The following is a 19,255-nucleotide window of genomic DNA, read 5'->3' as shown; positions in this document are numbered from 1 at the left end:
TAGGTTGAGGGATCCATGGCTCCAAATACATATGTAGCAGAGGAAGGTCCTATCTGACATCAATGTAAGGGGAGACCCTTAGTCCTGTGGAGGTTTGATGCTCTAATTAGGGGGATACTGGAGCAGTTGAGCAGGAGAGTATGGGTGGGTGGGGAAACACCCTCGGAGAGATAAAAGAGAGTGTGTAGAGGGAGAATGGGATAGGGGTCTGTGTAGGGGTAACCTGGGAGATATCATTTGAAATGTAAATGATTATGAAATGATTAATAAAAATGCTTAGATAAACTTATGGATTTTTTAAAAAAGTACTTCTTTTTATTTTATGCATATAAACGATTTCTACAGTGTAAGTATAAGTGGCATTTGCACATATGGTCCTCATGGAGGTCAGAAGGCGTTAGATCCACTGAAAGTGGAATTAGAAATGACTATAAAGAAATTTTAATACAGTAACATGGCTACTTTGTCTGGAATAGAAACATACCTTTAGCAGACACCTAATCCTAAACAATGTAAATAAGTTTAGTTTATAGATATAAGCAGCCATGTTTGAAAGTGACGTCTAATTAATAGGCAAAGTGACAAATCAGAAAGATTTGACAGAATGAGTCAGAGTTAGGATATGCTTAACTCTCAGGAGAACAACACAGGGGGTTGGGGTGGGAAGGAAACAAAAGCTATTAGAGAGCAGCCCAGGGAGAATCCGTGAGCTGTGTTTAGTCACTCGTGTTCAATGCAGTGGCGTTTCTTCAGTTAGCAGAGAGTCAGTATAGTGAGTTCAGTCAGCAGAGTTGATTTCCTTCATGAGTTCATGCAGTTCTGTGTGGGTCAGCAGAGGCAACTGAAGTCAGAGAACAAGAAGGAAACAGAATATTAGAACATATCACCAGAGTCAGAGGCCAAGTGGAGCAGTTCAGTCAGAAGCTGAGAAAAGTTATATTGGAATCAATCAGCTTGGAGAAGAGTTTGAGTCAGAATCACTGAGTTGAACCAGACAGCCAGATTTCAGAAAGAACGAGAAAAAGTGAGCTTACTCAGGAGCAAGCCTCTGAGACAACAATTCCATCAGGTGAATAAAAAGTACTTTTTACAGTTGTGATCTCTGTGTGTATGCTAAGACTTGAACCTAACTATTCTGGAAAAGCAGTCAGTGCCCCTAACTACTGAATCATTTGCCCAGCCATTTATCCGTTTATCTATTTAAAGGCTTCCTTAATTTAGTGTTCCATTGGTTCCACTGGTTTTCAGCAGTCCAGGAATTTATTTCTCTTGTAAGCATCTAGATGTTGATGAAGCATCTGTGTTAAGGTTTTGGTTGAAAGATAGAGGTGAATTTTATTAAATGTTGAAGTTTAAATCTAATTATATTTTCCCTGACTTCTGAATTGTTTGTTTACAGGCATTGGCATTTATCTTCTGGTGTCTTCTGAATAAGCTTCATCTATTTTGCATAAAACAGAATTCCACACATATGTTTTGGTTAAACCCATAAAAATGAGATCTCTTTCTTACTTTACTAGATGATGTGCAGATTGTATTCACACAGGCCATCAATGGTTTCCTTCCGATGCTCTGACTGTAAAGTAACGCAACAAAAGGCAGCCTGCCTGTTTTCCATGTGCAGATACTTTCTGAGGTGTCTCAGAGTCATTCTTGTTCACAGGATTCAACAAATGAGAGTGAGGTAAAATAAAAATAACCCACATTATTTGGGAAAAAATAACCTAAGTACAAGTTTGATTTTATATAGTTTGTCTTTGTTAAGAATCGGCTCTTTTCTGCCATGGAACATAAGTGAATGGGATTATATCCACTAATGCCAGAGCAATAAAATCCCATTTCATTTTGTTGATATTTTAATATTCATATCCATAATTTTTAAAAACCAGTATTTCTCTTGCCACAGAATACTTTTAAACATATTATTTAGACACATTTTAATTTAACTAATATAGGTTACTAAAATATAGCTAGATTATAATTTAGAAATATAACTGATAAAATTATAAAGGAAAATATATGTAATATACATGAAACATATTTGCAACATCTAGATAAAAATGACGGTGATATATTGTTAAGATCTCAACATCATTTTATAAACTTTGTAACTTCTATTAGACTGCCCGAATTCTATTCAGGTAAAAGACCCATCTCCATGAATGTATGTGTTCATCACCTCTTCCTTACTTCTAAGTTTCACATAGTAACCTCTGAATGTCCAAAGTAATAAAGAGTTCAGAAGGAAAGAATTACCAAAACTCCATTTCAGGTTCTAATAGTGAACCTTTCAGAAGAATAGTGAAGAGGCCCTGAGTCATTTCCCTCTGTGAGACTCCCGAAAACAGTTTTCTCTCTCGAATCTGGCTTTTCCATATCTTGAGGTCACTTGGGAGCTCAACCTCTAATAAATATCTTAAGTTTTATCTCTATATTTCCTTCATATCTCCCATTGCTTCTGTTCTGATTCTCCCCATGCTTCCAGCATTTGTAGCTGTCTATTGTACTGCAAAGCAAATGGCAGAGAAAGAACACAGGGACTGTCAGGAGGGCAGCAGGGCAATCATAGAGAGGAACAAAGAAATTGCTGTCCTGGGTAACACAGGGATTCTAGAAAGGGTATGTGAAGAGGATTCCACCCAAAGCCCATTACTGCATCACGCTTTCTAGAAGTCTTTTTGTTTGAGACATCTTTTTTTTGTATTTTTCCACTTCTGAGTATAGCAGCTTTTATTCAATATCTCATTTGAAATTTATTTTAAAGTGTGCTATAATAACCTATTTAATGAAATATAAGAAAAGAGGCTTAGGAAAACACACTGTACGTTGAAGAAAAGCATCATGAGTTTAAATAAAACACATGTATGCATATAGGCATTCACTAAGAATATATGACACTATAAAGTTAATGTTATGATATGAATTGTGAAAATAAAGGTCATGTGAGAACAAAACTTCATTTTCATTATGTAGAATTGAGCATTTTACACATAGTGATTTAGTAGCTTCATCTCTGAAATAGAGCTGAAGGACAAGGCTCTGAGCTACTTCACCCCCTTCTGTCATGTAGAAAACAGATTTAATGACATGCACAGATTTGCAATTTCATCACACCACATATTTTCATAAATAAAATACAAGGCTCCAATTGGATTATTATCTACATAATATCAAAAATATCAGAGTCCTTAATATTATATTTTCACAACTCTCATTTTTGTTCCATTGTTAAAATTACAATTTTAAACATTTCAAATATATATAAAATCTTTGCTAGTGCAAATGTAGTTTCCCTGTTAAAATAACATTATGTATGAGTATGAGGTAAAAACCAAAGACTTGGAAAATATTTTGTCTTTCTCTGAAACTAGGTGCAAGCCTATGGAAGTTCCAGAAAGTAGACTCTGCACTTGTAAATGACAGGATGTATCTAGTATTTTTTTCTTTTTACTTATAAGTATGGTGGGAAATAAGACGTATGGATATATGAAAACAATTGTCCGTAAGGAGAAATTAGCACATGTGTAAGTTTTGCTTTTATTTCCTCAGATGGAGGGATGAGATGAGAGCTGTGCCCAAGCTGTGTGAATACACGGCTTGGGCTGAGCTTATAGCATTTCATTCTCTGTTGGTAACTACCCCTAGGCCTAGGCATGAAAGATTCTAGCTTCTGTACAATCTAATCTTCCAATCTAAGTTATTCAATCTAGCTTCTTTTGGCTTCTTACTGAATTTCTCTGCCTGGTCTTATACTAACTTTGGAAATATTGTCCAAACTTCCAGCTCCTTCTCATTATCTGATTTACTCTGTCTTTACCCCTACCTATCTTGTACTCTCTGCCATCTGTCCTTGTAAAGTTGTTCGGCTAAAACTGCCACGTACCCACAAAAACCACAAACACTTTTTGGGCTGGTCTAAAGTAGCCTTTCCTTCCTGTGCTGTTCTTCTGAGAGTTGGGTGTATTCTATCTCTAACTCATCCTGTCAAATCTTTCTCTGATTTGTCACTTTGTTGGCCCCTCATTTAAAGGTTATTTTCAAACATGGCTACTTCCTTTTCCAAACTACTTTACTTTCCTGGTTATAGATTAAGAATGTGTACTCAGGGCCAGTCTGTTTTATAGCCATATCATACTGTAATCTAGGATATGTTTACATTCCACCTGTAGCATTAGACCTAGGAAGTCTTTGGATGTGATCCCTTTCTGTGGCAGCCATGATGCTGGATTAAAATTCCTCTCTCTATATGAATAAATTATAATAATAGGAATGGCTTGCAAATAAGTTAGCTAAATTATATCTTTCTCATATTACTATGAAATTAAATAAAATATATAAAACTAACCCAAAAGGATTTCTCACGTGTAATATAATATTCAGGTTTACTCAAGTGAAATAGCAAATTTTGATTTACTTCAAAAGTAGAAAACTAGGTTTTATAGAAAACACCTTTTCTATTTTGCAACTATATTTTCCACTAATCTGCCACAAATTTCTAATTTTATGTCAAACATTTTAAAATTTTGTCAATCCAAGACAAAATATGGACACATAGTTGAGAAGCAAATGCATAACATAGAAAAGAGGTACAGGCGAAATGCTGCTGGAGTGCACATTTTGAAAGGATTTAAATAATCTGTGAGCCCTAATCCAGTCATAAACCCTCAGTTTTCTGAGAGCTGAAATAAATAAGATGATGTTCTTCATCTAGATATGCATTTATTTTGGCTTGAGGTGAGGCCTCAGGCACACAAAGCAAGCAGGCCACCACAAAACTGAAACTCTTTGATCTGAAACTTAGCATGCTGCTAACATGATTTAGGTAAACATGTGTGTTATATTATTACCCATTATCACAACTTATTTTGGTAAATAAAATTCAAAATCAGTCAGGATCTGATGTAAAATTTTAGTACCTTAACTAAATACAGATTAAAACAGATAATCTTGCATTTGACATGTTTTATTACTTTTAAATTAAAAATGGCTCAGTTACATGGAATATTATTTATATTTTCTTTATCCAACTATACTACACCGTTGTTGAAGATTGGATGTGATCTTTAGTAATTTATATAATAGTTTTTGGAAAAGTTTAAAAGAACATATTCAAGTTTTTATTTTTCTTTTTTCATTATTGAAAATATTCATGTTGGGTTCTCTATTACAACATATCCTAATCACAATTTTTCTCTACTCTTCCAACACACACACAATACCTGAAGTCCACTCCCTCTCTGATTTCTACATTAAAAGAGCAGATCTCTGGCTAGAAAGATAACTCAGTAGTTAAAAGCACTGACTGCTTTTTCAGAGGTCCTGAATTTAACTCCTAGCAACCACCTATAATGGGAATCTGATGCCCTCCTATGGTGTGTCTGCAGACAGCGACAGTGTACTCACATATATAAAATAAATAAATATCAAAATAAATAAATATATAAAAATAAATAAATAAATAAATAAATCTTTTTTTTAAAACGAGAGCAGTCTAAAAGAAACAAGAGACAAAAACAATAGGAGAAAAAGAGTCCTAACAGGAGACAGAAGAGTCAAAGGCACACTGGATCTATCTGTTATGAGTACCACAACAACACCAAGCTAGCAGCCATGACATAAGTGGAGAGGACCTTGTACTGTCCTTTACAGGTCCTGTGTTTGCCACTTCAGCCTCTGTGAGGCACTAGGGTCAACCCATCGTGTACACCTGGAACGGTAATTTGAGGCATACTATTGGTAACTTGAGATGACTTTTAAAAGATCAGGTTTTACTTTTAAAAATAATTAAAAGAGTGGATCCATACAGATTTTCTGAAGGAGTCTGTGAACAAATGAAAATCCCAGTACTTTAATGAACAGTGGTCTGCTTGGTCAAATAAATAACAATAGGATTCAAATTAAGGATCATTCTTGTTTTACAATGAGATAAAAATATAAATTCACATGTTAAAGAAAACACAAACCATTTGTACAATTTCAAAGCATTTAGTTCACTTAGTACACAGACACGTGACATCTTTGTGGAAAACATCTGTACAGACACATGACTTCTCTTGGGAAATATGAACATATTCTCATTATTTAGATAAATATCTTCAGTGTCCTGTTTGGGGATCTACAGAGAAACAACTGATTGCATCAGCATACTGTAATGATGGGGACCAAGGAGCCCTGAGACAGACATTATGAGGTTCATGAGGGAAGACTTCAATAACCCAGTTTTATAGAGTCCAGAGAATCTGCCAAAACCCAATGGCATGCGATCTACAAGCTGAAGCCCAAATATTAAAGTTCTGATGTACAAGGGCAGGAAAAATTGCCTCTCTAGTTCTAAAAGACACAAAGAACAGATGTTGCTACTGAGGCTTTGACAAGATGATTGTCCACAGATAGTGGTAAGTGTGTGTTAGTCTCTTGGAAACACCATGCATAAGAACCCTGAAACAATGCCATTCTGGCCCTCTAGGCTTCTCTTAGTGCAGCTGACATTTAAGTTTCCTTAGCTACAAGTTCAAGTATGCTCTGCCATTGGGTTACAGTTACTTTCAGGTGAACTAATGTTAATTCTTTGAGACTTATGTACATAGTAGCCGATATATTTGTTAAGCTTTAGAAAATTTAGAAAAAAGTATTTATTATGTTTTACTACTTTGTATTTAAAAATACAAGTGTGATATTCCAAGTATCATAAAGAAAAAAAGAATTCCCAGTTAGAACTAATTCTAAGCCAAATTTAGATGAATATTTTTCCAAAACAGGCTGCTGGGTTCAAGTAATGGATGATGGTTCCCAAGGGCCATAATTCCAGCCCTCAGCCATAGTGAACAACAGAAGGAACACTTAATAATAGAAATTCACATATGGTGGAGACTATGAGTGATGATTGTAAGGAATGACTGTATTTCTAAACAAATACAGCCAATATTACAAACAAGCTATGCGGTGCATGGCCTCTCTTCCACTGAGGAATAGAATCCAGGAAGATATGGTGAACCAGGGTGCTACTAGTTTCAAAAGTTCACACTCAGGACTCAGAGTTCCTTGTAGGTCTGGAGTTGGGAATGGAAAGGGAAGGATAAAGACTATTCAGCACAGGAGATGAGAAAATAAACATGTCGAAACTTGGTCTCTGAGTTTCTTAAATGAGGGACATATTAGAACTAGATATGCTTGCAAAGATATGATATCATATACACCTTGAAAACATAACAACAAGCCCAATGTACTCAGAGTTTTCCACCTGGATGATTGTATAGTTGAGTCATTTTTCCTTGTGTAGTAAAGAACCCTGTGCAATTTCCTTGATGATAAACCATGTATTAAAAAGTCAAGTAAATTTGACACGTTCAGTAAATCAGAATTGTGTTCTCAAGGACAAACTAAAATCTGGAGGAGTGGACAGTTTTCTTTGTCCCATATATATTATAAGAAGAAAGAAGACTCATTTCCTGATCTGTTCTTAACAAATTGTTTATATTTGCAATCTATCGGGTGGGTGGGGGAGCACCTTCGGGTAGGCAGGGGCTGAAGGGATGGGATGGGGTTTTCTGGAGGAGAAATCTGGAAAGGGGATAACATTTGAAATGTTAATAAAATATCCAAGAAAAGAAAAGAAAAACAACAACAACAACAACAACAACAACAACAACACAACAAAAATAACCCCATAGCATTAGAAGGAGAGTCATAGATAAGCAAACATTAAATGAGCATTCTATTTCCTAGGTGAAGTAAAAACAAAGTAGGCACTCTGTAAGTAAATACTAAGATCCCCATAGACCTGAGGGTGTGGAAACCAAAGGATCTACCAAGCCCTATATGCACTGAATCTTTATGTGCACATCAATAGAACTTTAATTTATAGTTTAGAAATTAAGAGCAATAGGGGATTAGCAACAACAATTCATGATGAAACAATTATAAAATGTACTATTACATAAGTTATTTGAACGTGGTTTCTCTCTTGAAATGATGAAGACAAATATCAACATTTTTAGACTGTGGCTACTTTTATGTAAATAAACCACAGAAGACAGCAGTGGAATGGGTGCACTGGAGAGGCACTGGGAATCCTCTGCAAGAACATGCTTCCTCTCAACAGGATTCCTGCTCTCCCTAGCTTGATAACTACCCTGCTATTTGCTTTCTCCCCCAGTCTACTAAATTCTACAATACAAAGTGCTGTATAATTAAGAAGTTTCCTCATGATGCTATTAAAATATTTAAAGAACATATTAAAACAGGAAATCATTGCTTCAGATTTGCTACTGAAGCCTTGCTAAGCCTAATTTAAAAACCGAAGCTGGAAGCGGGTATTTACTCCAAAATCTAAAATCCAAATGTAAATTCGGAGATTTCTTTCACTTAAAGCAGGCTAGTCAAACCCATTATAAGTTTAAATACAACAAAGTGAAATTAATATCTAGTAAATGAAGAAACATCGCCAGATAAATCCCTGCGTAAACTCATATTCCAGGCCCGGCTCCTTCACCTCTTCCCATACTCTGTTTTGTTGATTTCAATTTCACCTTATGGTTATTTTAACACTTGGTTCAATGACAGTCAACTTAAATAATTTTAAAGAAAATATTCACCAGTAGCTTTATAAAGACAAAAATCTGCCTTTCCAATGAAATTGTAAATCCTACTAAATATTCCAGAATTAACAGACAGGTAGGTAAATGAACACCCTGAACTCCAAAGACTTGGAACAAATTTATGCGCCATAGTCCAGTCTCAATCTATGTTCACCAAAAATAATCATTAACAAAACCATTACACGGAACTATTCACAATGAAAAAATAGGCTGCTTTCACTGGGGAGAGGCAGAAACGTTCTTCAGTTCAACACCCACTCTTCCTTTTACTTGCAATGTCCTGTGCTCTTCCAGAGGGCACCAAAGGATAGTTGTAACAATGAGTGTAAATCAAGCCTGGGAACACTGTCTCTGGAAGGTGCCAGTGTTTGTCTGAGGTAGTGAGCGGCTTCAAGGAGCTGAGCAACCCAAACAGCAGTAAAAAGATGTAAGATATCGACACGCTCAGCTGCATCTTGTTAAAAGCTTCCTGCGGGTTGGCAGAATGAAATCTTTATTTAAAATACACAAACTATTGTCAGGGGAAAGGTGGAAGAAGAACACAGTAGAAGGGCCAAGTGCTTTGCTTAACCCAATAGAAGCAGCAGAACAAAGGGGAAAGTGGCCGCACTGTCGGTAGCAGCAGTGGAGAAGGTGACTAGCATCAAACCAGCATCCGTCTGCTCTTCCCATGGTTTTGAGATGCATTATTTCTTTTATTATTAATTATGTTTTCAAGGAGAGGATAAAGATATTATTATGGATAGCAGAGAGGAAACCATTTCTGCTGCCACTTGGCATTGAGTAGACTAGCATATGTAATGAGCTAGTGATGACAGGAAACGGAGCTGTATCCTTGAGTCTCAGCATCCCTCTTACCAATCAGCTCCAACTCCCTGTTGGTAGTCAGAGGCTGCCTAACAAAGTTCATGTAAAACCAGTATTGAAGACTAACTGGAAGGAACTGAGACAGGACGGGGGGGTGCATTTTGCAAAGAAGCTGGAAGGAGGAAAGAAGAAAGGGAGACAGAGGGAAAGGGAAAGGACGAAAGGGAAAGGAGGACATAGAGGAGAGGGAGAGAGAAGATGGAGGGAGGAAGAGAGGAAAAGGGAGGGCGAAAGGGAAGGGTGGAGAGAAACAGAGAGAGACAGTGAGATAGAAGCACAGAGAGACACACAGCCAGACACACGGACAGACACACACACAGAGAGAGAGAGAGAGAGAGAGAGAGAGAGAGAGAGAGAGAGAGAGAGAGAGAGAATGAGTCACCATCTTGGACAGATAACACATAAGAAAAGCAAGTGCTCTGTATAATTGCATAAAGATGCCACGTGCATTCTCTTACACCGTGTGTCACTTGTTTTACATACTGACATTTCCAAAAGCCATTTTAAGACACAAATAAGGTACCTGTGAAACTTTTTGGATTTGTGAGCGCAGTGGCCTTAGGGAGGCTAAGCAGGAAACCCCGACTGAGAATGGGTCACTAATGAAGAGCCAAAAAAACTAAGCAAGAATGAAATCAGGCATGAAAGGAAAAGGAATACTGTGGGAGCATGTCACTGATGTTGATGAGGCTTTTATGCCTCTTTGGATAGAAGTGACTCACAGCTGTTTGGTTTCCTCCACAACGTTCAAAGCACCTTAAGCCAGAGTATACCCACAGTGCTCTGGGTTGGTATTGTTACCAACGTGATAATTATTTTGGTTCCTCTTCATTTTAAGCACCAACCAAGTGATATGCTTTTTGTTTAGCAGAGGACAGCATTTTGTTGCCAATAGCTGTGTTCTGATCAGACATGATGGTAAACCTAAGAAAGCCTTTATCCTACCCATCCTGTCCTTGAGAAGTCGGTTCCCTGTCTACCTTTCTCAGGGATACAGGCTAAGTTCCTCTCTCCGGAGAACCAAGTCTGAAGTGCATCTGGGGGTTGGGGGAAGGTGCAAACCATTTGCATTGGGGTATCAAGGTGGTGTTGAAGCACCCTTTCATCATATACCTGTGGGCGTCGTCTCCGGAGTATGGAGGCTGCATCCTAGCAACTCTTCCACAGGTTCTCTTCAAGATAGCCGGCACCACACTGAACCCCTTCTTTCCCTTAAGCCCTGCCAAACTGGCCAGCTCCCGGACTGCAAACTACATCCTATATCAGAAGCACATCCTTAAGACAAGTGCATCCTTCTCTCTTTCTCTCTCTCTCTCTCCATCCTCTGACTGTACTGCTCCGGTCCCTACCTTTCAGACCCCCACTTTTCACCCCTTACCGCCAGCTTCCCTCCAAGGAAACCTGGAGCGGAGCAGCGGGGACACCTGCAGAAGTGCGCACCTGGCCTGGCGCTGTCCAGCACCCGGTAGTCGGAGGGTGCTCTCCATGCTGAGCCTGTGGTCAGGGCAAGGCCTGGCCACCCGGGATCGGGTCTCCGTCGCCTCGGCAGCCTGCCGCCCCCCGCCGGTCCTGCCCGCCGCGGCCGCGCCGCCGCAGCCATCAAGTGGCTCGTTAAGGAAATGCAGGTGAGCGCGGGCGGCGCGCGGGGCCGGGTGCGAGCGCCTGTGCGCGAGCGCGAGCAAGCCAGCCAGCGGAGTGCGAGCCCCAGCATCCCGGGCGCTCCCTCCCGCCGCAGCCGCCTGGTCCGCCCCGCCCCGCCCCGCCCGCGCGCACCGCCGCACCTGCGGGCACTCGCCCCGGCGTCTGCGGGACCCGCGGGCTCTGAGCGCGCCGCCACCCTCCCGCACCGCCCTCGCACACGCAGATACCACTTTTAAAGAAGCCGAAGCGCTGCAGCCCACCGACGCCGAGTGAGCGCTGCCAGCTGTAGCCCTTGCTCTCCCTGTCTGCAGTTGAGCCCGGACCCTGGAATAGAAAGACAGTTCTTGGTTGCACTGGAAGAAAGGGAAGGAAGACTCCTCTGTTCCCGAGGAAAGCAGAGCGGCTGCCCTAGTAAGTAAAACTGCTCTCTGGTCTTGCTCTCTAAAGTGAGGCGGCTACCGAATGCTTCCTCCTGTCTCTTGTTGCCAGGGAAGAACTTGCCTTATATAACTTGAGTAATTCCTACCTGAGAAGTGCTTCGCTAAACATTTTTGTGTGGGTTTCTTTGTGGAAGCTCACTTAGGAGTGTCTGCATGTGCAGTATTCCCAGGAGTCTGATTGTAAAAGGCTCATTGTTCGAGGGCTGCTGGAAGACCTGGCTTGTGAACATGTTGGTTGGCTCTAAGACTGAATGACTATTACCTAGGAAAAGCTCGAGGATTCCCAGCCCATTGCCCCCTCCTTCCTGTCACCTTCAACCCTGGTCCACCCCCAAGTTCCATCCTTTGCTGACTTCTGTGGGTTGCTTGTTGTATCTTTAGTTGGATGGAGCATGAGCAAAATTAACTGGGTCAAGGGAAAGTTAAGAAAGATGGTTTGCAAGACTAGAAGACAATCTTACTCGGATGACTTCATGTCTGTGAACAGTTTATGCGTGGAGGAAGTCCTGGCACAAGCCTAGTTGGAGAATCTGATGAAGTTAATTTGGAGTGGAACTGTGAAAAATGCAGTGTGAGAGCGGGCTGAGGCTGTGACTCTGACACAGCCGGTTATGAACTGTGACAGACTCATCAGCTCCTGACAGGTTTAAGGGATCTCTTAAGGCTGAATATCGCTGCATCAAAAACTTTTGCAGGTAGCATTTCTCTCAGATTGTCATCCCCTGTCAGAGGCTGCAGCTTTTCTATGCATGCAAGTAGGACACCCGTCCTCTCTCCACGAAAGGGTTAAAGTTACCTTATAAGAATGAGAGACATGTGTAGCCTAACATTCGCCAATATTTTGTAATATCTAAATAAAACCTTTATGTTATGTCAGGAAAAATATAGTTGAGTCAGTTTGTTTTGCACAATCAATAACGTTTCAGCATTTCTCCCTCTTTATCACTGCCAAATGGGTTCTGAATCTAATTCTTCTTGCATTGTTACATATACAGTAGGTACAGTAGGAACTGCAGATTAGAAACAACTGACCGATTTAAACGCAAAGTTCTTGGGCACAATGGCACTTACACAGACTAGAGTAAAATAGTGTTAATGAAAGAAAGTCAATGTGATTTATCTTTAACTTTCATTTTTTCCTCTTAACATAAAACATACTTTTTTCAATAAAAACCTTGCAAATTTATAAAACTAGACTGAGAATTACAACGAACTAGCAGGCAAATTTTCTTTATAAGAACCGCTTATCAATTGATGCTTATGGAATGTCTCATAATTAATTGATACTTTTGTGGTCAAAATCTTGTCACCTCTCTACTAAAGTAGTTAAATAAAAATTTCATTGGATAATTGATTTTAAAAATATGAAAAAGACAAAATGGTTAAAAATGGAAAAGCATTTAGAGCTGTGCCATCTTGTTTGGGTGGTTCTGATTGTCTTGGGACATAAGTTTTAGAGTGATCAGACAGGACAATGAACCCAACGATGATTCCGGTGACAGAAAGTTGTAATAGAAAAGAATCACTTCAGAAAGATGTGTCATTTTCTCCTGTACATCACTTTATTTCTCACCTATTTCTCTCCATTTCAGTGATTGGATTTAAATGAATTTAAATAATTTAAACTGAGGTCACTGGTTGATCAAATTTGGATTGTGTATATGTTCTCTATAATTTGTGACCTCACATCTCTGAGATGATGTATAACATTTGAAAAAAAAACATACAAAACTGAAGGGATAATTATCCCTAAGCAGCAGTACTTAAGAATGAACCGAGCATTCAATTGTATATGTTTTACTACATATCTATTCCCACTGAATGCATGGCAGAACTGTTCATTCTGCCTCATTTCTGAAAGCAGGGAGGTATCAATTACTTTACTAATAAACTGACACACATTCTGCCTCTGTTATAATTGTGTCACACTGTTAACAAGAGTAGCCTGACTTAAAGCTGTTTCTAGTCATGCCTACAGAGATACCTGGCAACTGTTTCTATAACCACAGAGAGGTGAACCCTAGCCAGAGTGGTAAAATTGTTAGCTTTTTGACACCATTTTTTTGTGTCATATAGGAGTTGCAACTTTAAAGTTAAAAGAATGAAGTTGCTAGTGTCAGCAGTAATGTGTTTTATTATGCAATTGTTCTTGTTATTCAGATCAGATAATGGCCTGATGAAATACATAAGCAGTCTGCAGGGAATGAATGATTAATTCCTCTAACGTATGCTTACCAAAGGAGTTTTTACTAATAAAGTGCTGTGTACCTGCATTTGCTTACAGTTGCAGTTGGTGAAAGCGAATATACCTTCCTTTCCCTTAATATAAATATAGAATTTATAAGTCTATTTCTGTAACAACCGCAACATAAATTTGATTTTGTCGACCATGTGGTCATATAATTTATGAAGTTCTGGATAGGAGGATCTTTTTTAAAAGACATAATTTAGAAAGCAAAGCAATTTTAATTAGGTCTAGGATTGCAATGTTAAACTACTGATAAAATTATTCTGCTTTTCATATGTGCAATTTGGTATTTCTTTCATGTATTGCATGTAGGGTACATGAATCCAGGCATATGGGAATGTAGAGAATGCCAGTACCAATGATGTTAAAGTGTAGTGGGAACCAAAATACTGTTCTCACAGATGTCTAGATACATGTTTAACGCTTTAGGAATGAGTAATAGCAAACCCCACAATTGTGGTTGCAATTGGTGCAAATTGCTTTCTGGTTATAGACATAGCTTTAATGTAACTTTTAAAAACTCTACTTTTCTAAAGCTTTATTATTCAAGATGATAGTGAATTGAAAGTTTGTATGTATTGAAAACAGGTGACCTGCAATGCAAATTATACATTTAAGTAATATACATGTGTCTTTTTTTTAGAAATATTGGAAAACTATTATTTGTTAAGTAACATAATAAAAGTCATTACTTATCTATATGTGTAGCCACACATTTATCAACTATATGTCTGTATATCAATATCTGTATATACATCATATAACTTTGTTGAATATACTGTTGTTTGAGGCAAATACCTTAACTTGATAGTATCCTTCGAATATGCACCTCTACTTACCTTAATAAAGTTTAGCCACACGAATAATATAATAAGTATACTTGATATTTTAAAGAGTGAGAAGGAAAATTAAATGAGTAGAATTTTTATTGAGTTGAATGCCAATTCAATTTATCTGTTAATATGTTTAAGTGTGATTTTTTTCCTACCACTTTTGGTTCACTTGGATTTCGTAAGATTTCTCAAAAGCACTGTACATTAATAAGGAATAAGTAAAAAAAAAATAATTCATACCATCAGCAGTATAAAATTTAACTATAGTCACAGCAAGCTTTGAAATGTATTCAAGGTGTATTGAATGAAGACAAATAACTGTAGTACAAAAAATGCATAGTATCATTAGGGGAATGCATATTGTCGGTGAAAACATGGCTTCTGGGACTTCCTGTGTTACCTAAGAAAGGTAGCTTGGTTTAAGTAACTAAGAAATTCCTGCCTAGTAAAGACAGTGCTGGCAGCCGTATACCATTCCAATTAGAAAACACTATGAAACAATCTAGCATAATTACTGATGTAATTGAGTCTAACATTTGGCAAACTGTCAGACTATACTGTGACAGTCTAAGAATCCACAAAGGTGCCAGAGGCAAACATCTTGTTTGCAAAAGTGCCAAGTTAATTGTCCTGAAGCCATGTAGGACAGGCATTGGTCAGCTGCTTCTTTGGTTGGATGATCCTTGTTGTGACTCCAGAGAACCAGGATGGAGCTTGTAGGTGGAGGAGACATTTGTCTTGTGTTCCTTTGAAGCACCCTTTACTCTTGACATTGAGAAAATACCCCATCATTTATCATCTTTGAATTATCATCTTTGTAATCAGATAACAGAAGAGTTTAAGAAAACACAGAAAAAAAAAAGAAGCCCTTAATGGCTTTGGACTTTCAACTTCTAATACTAATCTCTTTATTTCTATATATTTATTATTTTTACAATATTACATGTATATAATATAACTTAGGCGAATTTACTTTTCCCTAAATGTATGTTGCAGAGTGTGAAAGCTGCAATGAGAACAAACCCTCCTTCAGTCTTTACGTGTTAGAGAAGTAACTGATGACTTCACATATGAAGAGATGTAAACATAGAATATTTCCCGTCTACGCAGCAGGTTTTCTGTACTACTTTAGTTGTACTAAGTTGTCAAGGACATGCTTGGACAGCACACTATGCACCTGGTAGTCAATTAACAGCCAACAAACCACTGTTTTCAAAAGATACCATCGATCCCCCACGAAATTTTCAGAGGACAGTAGTATGCCATGAGATTAGGCACAGAGTTCACTCTAAATGTCTTATATATCTCACCACTGAACTTAGTGAAATTAACAGTGTATATACACTAATCGAAAGTCAAATACAATTGAAACTCACTGGTAACATATTACCTATATTTGATTAATTCATAAGCAAAAAATAAAATATACAAATGCCTTGATTTTATAAATTCTTATGTTTCCTTAATATCTTAATAAGTATTCTCAAACCAAAGGGATGTTGATGTAAAATGGACATTACCTCTGTACTCTAACACACATTAGATGCCAGGAAAGGAATGGAACATATTTATAATTGAATATATATTTCATTTGAGTTTAAAGATGGCTTAAATAAGTCTACATAATTTTATCTGGGAGAACTTGCATGGTTGTTTATGTGTAAAGAAGCAATGAGGCTGTTTTAATCAAGTACGACATTTGTGAATATTTGATCTAATTCTCTTTTAACCTCACAGGTACTTAAGTAGTGACTTATAGGTATACTAATACACATTGTATTAAAAATTGTGACTAACAGCTTTTATGAAAGCAATACAAACTTACATTTGACCAGCTTTATTAGTAATTAAAAAGGTGATTTGTTTACCGGACACATGAACAGAGAACAAAGTCAGCAATGTGTTGAATGCCTGCCTGTGTTCTCTTTGATTTCTAAATGCCTTCATATACCCTAGAATTTTATCTATCGTTTTGTTAGTATAAATGTTTTGAGTGGTCTCACATAAAAGTCCTGAACATGGCTTACTTCAACTACAAGCAAATAACGTATACTTCACATTTCATGTTCAATGCTAGGAAATAATACACCAGAGTCCAAAAACAAACAGAGAAAGAAATGCATCAACAAAATGTTACCAAAGCCAAGAGCAATAGTGCTTTCCATTTTAAACCTGCAACTGTCTTTAGCTATTAATCTAGTCTGCCTTTTAAAAGGAGGATACACATGTACAAACACACACACACATACACACACACACACACATAAGTACACACCACACTTTTGGATACATGCATGCTAGCATTCTTTAAGGAAGGAATAGAATGACCTGGAAAGTTGAACAAAATCAGACACTGTGCTTAATGGTAAAGGAAAGTGAGGGTAAGAATATAGAGGGGAGCTTTCTTACTCTTACTCTAAAGACAATATCTGCTCTTTTCTTCTTCCTCCAAATACACTTAATAAAAATCGGAGGTAATTTTTCACATTAAAACTTGCCCCACAGATTAAAGGGGAAGTTTTTCTCTTACATACATTGTGCCACATTTCCAAGTTTTAGTGCATGCATGCCACACAGAGAGGCAATTCATCACTTTAAGGTCTTCTTACTTTTCTTTAATTTAAGAATAATTATCAAGACAATGACTCAGGTACCATGGATACCATAAGCACTAGAGTAGACATTACCCCCTTTTCTATCTCTAACTTATCTAAAGCTGTTGAGTCAGGATCTCTATTCATAACAACACAATGACACAAAGCAACAGAGTCCACAGTTTGGGTCTCTGAAATTTGGTGGCCTTCCCATGTGTCAAAGACTGCCAAGCATAGCACCCATTATGCTAGCTCAATAAGACTGGCCAAGTTATTACTGATGTATAGTTTCACAAAATGTATCTAAATCATTAGAAACATTTTAATCCCATAGTTAAACAAAACAAAGATAAGAAAACACAGTGTACCACCTACTCTAGGAGAAGTGCATGTATGTGCTGTGCCACAGCTTCCTATCCTTTATCATTCCGAGTCACCGCCATCTCTTCTAGAAGCAGGGTGGAATCTTGCATATTTAGCAGCGACAGCCTTTCTGTCTCCCACTGTCATTGGCTGGCAACCTTCTTTATCTTCTAGGCTGGATCACCCCATTGCCAACCCCTCATGTGTGTCACACTCCCCATCATCACGAGAAGCAGGAGAGCGCAGTGAGCACGTGCTCTTCAACTACCATCAGGCTGATATGGCCCAGGAAACACTAAGGACTCTCCAAGCCACTGCTGCACTTTAGGCACACACCACACCTCGTGCTTTCAAATCACAATGTACAAGTTACAGTCAGGATTTCTAGCGTTGCTGCTGTTAGAACCACAGCAGAAATGTCTTGGCTTTGTCAGCAGAGAACAGAGGCACTGAACAAAGTCTGTTCACAGTGAAGTGAGTGTGAGAAAGCTTTACGGGAGGCCTTCTAATATGCACTTTGTTAAAGATTGCAAAGAAAGGAAAAATAAGATAAAATAATAGTTTAGAAATGAACTGGAATTAATATGTATCCTTAATTTTAATAAATTATTCTGCCCAATACTTTCAGAGCTAATGAGGACATTTCTGACTACATTTTAAAATATTTCCATTTGTATTCTCCCCTGGATGCTCTTATGGAGAATACAATAATGTATTGCTATTCAGTATTACTAACTGGAACTTTCCAAAAGTAGTAGCCCGATGATATATTGTGTCAGCCTGAAAACATTACAGTTCAACATATTAATGCTTAATTTTATGTAACAAGAAAAGAAAATTTATTCTTGCTTCATTTAATATTTTGCATTGTGCTATGCAGCACACTCAATTACTATTTCTTTCCTCTAATTTTGACCTTATAATATTATTCACATGTTTTTATTTCATGCATATATGTATATAATTAGTTTCCAATTACTACTTATTTATAATACTTGTTCTGAGGGGTCATTCTTTACAATAGAACTATGTGATTATGCTCTTAAAATGAATGTGTCCATTCTGAGTTGTTTGTGTTCTCTCTCTCTCTCTCTCTCTCTCTCTCTCTCTCTCTCTCCCTCTCTCCCTCCCTCCCTCCTTCCCTCCCCCTCTCCCTTTCCCTCTCTCTCTCCTCCATCTCCCCTCATTTCTCTCATTGTCTCTCTTTTTGTATGTGTGTGCCTCTGTGTGTGAATGTGTATAGTATGTGTGATCTATGCATATGTAAGCATTTTTTATTATCTCATGAGTAGAGATATTTTTTCTGAAAAGGCAATACCCAATAATATTTCCATGTAAACTACCTGATGAACCTATAGATGAATCAATAATTGAATCCAGGTCTGAAGAGATGAGCTTATTCTTAACAGAACAGTGTTCTCAGTACTGCTCATATCCTTTCTTCTTAATTTGGTTTCAAATTTTCCACATCTGACTGTTTCTTTGGCTTTTACAGGGACCCCATATATTTCAGACATAGAGAGCTCTATCAGCTTTCTTAGAGTACTAATAGATGTTACAGTATGAACTTAAAAATATTCTGACATTTATGTTATTAATTAATATCACATTCATCAGTACCTTAGATCTCATTTTCTAGGGTTTGAAACACAAATAGTTTCTTAAGAAGTAC

The 19,255-nt window shown here is 37.8% G+C and overlaps 2 protein-coding genes across 2 annotated transcripts in view; one reads left to right on the top strand and one right to left on the bottom strand.

Annotated features, from left to right (window-relative positions):
- Positions 1-289: 289 nt before the first annotated feature.
- On the bottom strand, positions 290-12,020 carry Ptprdl (protein tyrosine phosphatase, receptor type, D like). Its single transcript, XM_087551823.1, has 3 exons — positions 12,007-12,020; positions 10,905-11,429; positions 290-841 (listed from the first exon to the last, which is right to left on the bottom strand). The coding sequence occupies exons 1-3, from the start codon at positions 12,018-12,020 to the stop codon at positions 829-831; spliced, it is 552 nt and encodes a 183-aa protein (XP_087407949.1). The 3' UTR covers positions 290-828.
- Ptprd (protein tyrosine phosphatase, receptor type, D) overlaps positions 11,232-19,255 on the top strand; it is a 2,326,896-nt gene continuing 2,318,872 nt past the window's right edge. Inside the window, 1 exon segment of the mRNA NM_001427220.1 lies at positions 11,232-11,516. The gene's annotated coding sequence lies outside the window, so the exon portion shown is untranslated.

The sequence above is a fragment of the Rattus norvegicus genome, chromosome 5 (genome assembly GCF_021556685.1).
Source record: "Rattus norvegicus strain SHRSP/BbbUtx chromosome 5, alternate assembly SHRSP_T2T, whole genome shotgun sequence".
NCBI classification, from domain to species: domain Eukaryota; kingdom Metazoa; phylum Chordata; class Mammalia; order Rodentia; family Muridae; genus Rattus; species Rattus norvegicus.
This window is presented reverse-complemented; position numbering and strand designations above follow the sequence as displayed.